This window comes from Tachypleus tridentatus, chromosome 7, assembly GCF_004210375.1.
Source record: "Tachypleus tridentatus isolate NWPU-2018 chromosome 7, ASM421037v1, whole genome shotgun sequence".
Lineage (NCBI taxonomy): Eukaryota > Metazoa > Arthropoda > Merostomata > Xiphosura > Limulidae > Tachypleus > Tachypleus tridentatus.
Window position 1 is genome coordinate 76,586,062 of NC_134831.1, and position 4,765 is coordinate 76,590,826.

Here is a 4,765-nt window from a genome sequence, read left to right on the forward strand (position 1 = left end):
CGACTCAGAGAGAAAACAGGTTTGATAACGGTAATTCGAACCCCCCTAACCCTCAGAGTGAGAGTTGAGTGCCTTTACCACCAGGCGATGTCTAGCCTACCTGATAAAAGTCGTTTACACCATAACAATTATTAAAGGAACAAATAGCTTATTTAATCAGCGTTCGAACCCCTACTGTGTTCGTTGTGCTTCAACTGACCCTAAATATATTTGGATTGAGCGAAACGCGTCATCGCCAGTGGATACAGCGAACATATTATGTTGGAGTACTATTTATTTATACACTGTTTTCACGCTTATAAGAATCTTTAATAGCTCAGTAAATGTTTTTTCACTTTTGTATTTAGTTGTTTGGTTGTTTGTTTCTTTTAAGAGTTAAAAATTTGCTGTCAAATGAGACGGTATAGCCTTAAAACATTTTGTTACACCACGATACCTTGCCAAACACGCTTCAATTTGTAGATATCGAAAAGCCATGATTAGAAAAAAATAAAATACTTAGTCGATTCGTCCTCTGGCTAATTAATCTTAATATTCTTTAGACAATTATTATGACAAACGATGTGAATCAATTTTCAAATGGAAGTCGAAATCCACGAGAATGCTGTAAAATTATTTTTATTCGCTGTATTATTGTAGCAGAATTTGTTTAGATTTTTATCTGACTTTTTAGATAGAAACAAATAATAAATTTATTCGTATTTTTAAAATGCTTATGTTTGAATTTACAGAATGTATTTATTTATTTTTCAGTTTGAGCAAATAGGTGTTGCTGTTAACCCCCTTTCAAACAGACGAATTTTTAACGTACCAGTTCCATGTCGTCACAGTATAAATAACAGAGTTCTTTTATGTTTTCAGTTAAAAGAAAATATAAAGTTGACATAAGGTGAAGTGTTTTCATATGGCTTCTGGTACTGCAAGTAAAAATGCTAAAAAACCTCCCACTAAGGCTGCTGTTAAAGCTCCAAAACCAGGGTTTGATAAAAAACATAAGAAAAGAAAGAGGAAGGAAAGTTACAGGTATGTGGGTATAAAGATATAATAACAATCGTAATATTACGGTAGTGTAGCTTCTGTCAACAATGTGGTTACGATTAAGGCTTGTGTTCGTAACTAGTATGTGATGCTGAAATTCCTCCAAATCGACTTCTTATTTCTTTCAGTACTTATATCTATAAAGTGTTGAAGCAAGTGCATCCTGATACTGGAATTTCTAGTAAGGCGATGTCTATTATGAATAGCTTCGTGAACGATATCTTCGAAAGGCTGTCCGCCGAAGCATCTCGCCTTTCACATTATAATAAGAGATCCACTATTACTAGCAGGGAAATTCAAACTGCAGTGCGATTACTACTACCTGGTGAGCTAGCAAAACACGCAGTTTCAGAGGGCACAAAAGCTGTAACGAAGTACACAAGTTCTACGTGTTGAGTCTCTTGTCCTTGTTAATGTTTTCTAATCTAAATATCTGTGTAAATATTGATACGAATAAAATAACTATTGCATAAGTGTTTTTTGTTTACACGCTGAAGGAGAGGAATGAGCTACATCTGTTGTGAGTACTGAAGTAACTTGAAGCGTTGTTTAAGTTACAAATAAAATCCTTAATTTTTGTATTAAGTTATTCCTCCAGAGATGAGTTCATTGAAATTTTCTGATAAGTTTTTAACCTGTAATTCACTAGCAAAGAACAAATTACTTTTTTTTCAATGTTTTGACACGCTTGAACAGCTAGATTATCGTAATCTGTGTAACGTTACAGGTGACTGACTTTAACAAAATACTTTTTAGGAAAATAACAATAAAGACAATTAAAGAAAAACCAAAACTCTGGTCTTGCTGGTTTTGCTGACCGTAAAGTTAATTTCGAATTAACTTCACGCACTTTATAAATATCTCTTGGTCATAAATTCGAATGCACTACTTTAGAAAAGTAAATGTGACGATTTTCTAACGTGTAGGATTTAACTCGTTGGACGCCATGATCTTAACGTTATATGGAGCTGCAGGTCTCTAGCTAATTTTAAATTAGAATATTAATAAGGTTTCAACCATACCTTGAACGATATTCCTAAATCAAAATATTAAGTAAATAATATGCTAATTGTGAAGTGCCAAAACTTACTTGTTTAACTTTAGAAGTTTTAAACTTAACTTAAAGCTAATTTAACTATAAAGCTTCAATCAGTAACCCTAACCAGTTCGTTAGGCTGACCTGTACCAACAACCTTTCGCAACATTTTCTTCGTTTGCACCACTTCCTTCTCGTCTCGAATTTTTAATATTTTTAAATCCGGTTTTATTTGAAAATAAAATCGTCTTGATTTTCAAACTTTATACTAATGTTAGAAATCGCAACAAGAATGACACTCAAGGGTTAATTTAAATATAATAAAAGCTAGAACTTCGGGTTACGGCAGGTTTTATTTTTCTTGCCAACAGGTTTCTGTGTGTGATATTAAGGTACATGAGAATAATATTTCTCTAGTTGGAGTACCCGTCCTCTGCACAGAAGATATGATTTCATGATTAATGAAAAGTTATCTGGGAATATGAAGTTGCTTTCCTTGTATATAATTATTTAAAAAAAACCACAAATTTGCATGTATATCCACATGGACTTAACCAATGCTCATGCAAAATTTGGTTACAATCTAACGACAGGTAGCGAAGTAATGATAAAAATTGCAACACTGACATATGTGTGTAACTAAGAAGCCTCCATACCAATGTTGATAAACATCTATCCACACCCTGTGTAGTAAAGTGGACATACAACGGACAGGACTAATTTTTCTATTAACTTTTAGTTTAGGCAATAAGTTTATCATACGAGTCTGGAGACGATGGGATATGTTGACCTTGTAATGTTATTTTATTCTATCAAAATAATTAACCGTGAATTATAATGACATTTTCTCGGGAACAATATTTTTCTTTATTTAACTTTTTCTACGTTTCGTTACACTCGTATTTAATTAGCAGGATCAGATAAGACTATCACTCGACCAAGACGACCAATACAGATACACCTCAGGCTTCCTTATGTAGGGGTACATTCAGATCTCTTATCCAGCTAGTAAACTCTGGTATTTACAGAACTTAACATTTTTGCATCCTTTTCTTGTTTTAGAATAACTTTGACAGTTCCTCACCCTATGCTTTAGTAATCCTGAACTTTTGTTATGAACGGTGTCCTCGCCGACCAAAAACTAACAAGGTAACGAGGGGGTGGAAGTAATAGGTGTTGGAGAGTATTCTATATCAAGCAACCAATGGTATATTTAAAACATTCTTGGTGGATAACAAAATTGTAAATTATAATACTGGAAAACACTTTGTAACTAAGGCTTGAAACCAAAGCAACGTTTGTTGTTGTATCTAACTCAACAAAACATGACATCAAATGCAGCTGAACGTTTTTTATTTGTTCCAACTTATTTTAATTAAATGTGATATTATTATTATTACACTTTAGTATGTGCACTATAATTACCACATTACTCAGTTTTACATAAGTGAAATATAAAAGATAATTTGAAAGTAATTACATTTAGAAATTAGGCAATGAAAATCATGCTTCACCAATAAAGCCTCAATATACTTGTAGAAATCCACTACAGACAACGATGAATTTTTTATTAGAAAGTTACTGATCATTTGCATATCCATCAAGTGGCTGAACGTAAGAGTTTTTAACTTTAAAAAGTCAAAAAGGGAGTCTTTATAAGCGTGGCTGACAGACTTAGTGTGTAGCTTAATGTTTAACTACACCTAAAACCACTTCGATTATTTACATGTGAGATATGCTATTGTACCCGCCAAGAAAGCAGTTAATATTTTCACTTTTAAAATTTTCATATTGAAATTTAACGTCAAACACGAGTGTATAAATTGAATGTATTAAAAGCTTAAGGTAACGAAATGTATGAAAACGTTAAAACTAACAAGAAAAGCTCGTTTTTATTAGATTTTAGTATATGTTCAGGTGAATAAAACAACGTTATGCCTAAAGTACATTAAAATACCGCACAAATAGAGGTTTTTATTACCAACATTAAAAATTATTCGTATGTTTAGAATCAAGCACAAAGCTCCACAATGGGATATATGCGCTGTGCCCACCACGGGTATAGAAACCCGATTTCTAGCGGTAGGAGTCCGCAGACATACCGCTGTGCCCCTGAGGGGCACCAGCGTTTAAAAAACAACAAATGCTATGTTCAAGTAATTATTAATTATGGCAGGTAAGAATTACCATTGTGTATATATATATATATATATATATATATCAAAAACCTCTTAATTTGTTTCATTAATTAATTAAGAGAATATATAAATAGTAAATTGTGGTTGTATTGTTTGTTTGTTTTTTTAATTTCGCGCAAAGTCATACGAACGCTATCTGCGTTAGCCATCCCTAATTAGCTACTCACCGCCAACTCTTGCGAAACACTTTAACCAACGAATAATTGAATTGACCATCACATTATAACGCCCCCACGGCTGAAAGGGCTGCATGTTTGATGTCACTGGGATTTGTACTAGAAACCCTCAGATTACGAACCGAGCATCCTAGCCAGGCCGGGCCATGTTTGTTGCCCACTGTAGTTGCTTCATGGTTTAATTCTATTTTAGTGTAATATATTGTTCGTTTGATTTATCCTGCTGTGATGTTTTTAGGATAATTTCGTTGTATTATTTTAAGTTTGATTTATTTTGGAGTATTTTTTAAACTTATTTTACCTAACTTTTGTGTTCA

General features: G+C 33.1%; 1 protein-coding gene across 1 annotated transcript; it reads left to right on the forward strand.

The window, feature by feature from the left end:
- Positions 1-861: 861 nt before the first annotated feature.
- On the forward strand, positions 862-1,511 carry LOC143256011 (histone H2B-like). The gene is made up of 2 exons (XM_076512561.1): positions 862-1,023; positions 1,167-1,511. Exons 1-2 carry the CDS (start codon positions 905-907, stop codon positions 1,432-1,434), a joined length of 387 nt encoding a protein of 128 aa, XP_076368676.1. The 5' UTR covers positions 862-904; the 3' UTR covers positions 1,435-1,511.
- The last annotated feature ends 3,254 nt before the right edge of the window (positions 1,512-4,765 follow it).

Bases quoted from the DNA above. Each gene is read 5' to 3' on its own strand.
- LOC143256011 (XM_076512561.1), top strand. From the start codon at position 905: ATGGCTTCTGGTACTGCAAGTAAAAATGCTAAAAAACCTCCCACTAAG. The intron at 1,024-1,166 runs GTATGTGGGTAT...TATTTCTTTCAG, and splicing joins AAGAGGAAGGAAAGTTACAG to TACTTATATCTATAAAGTGT.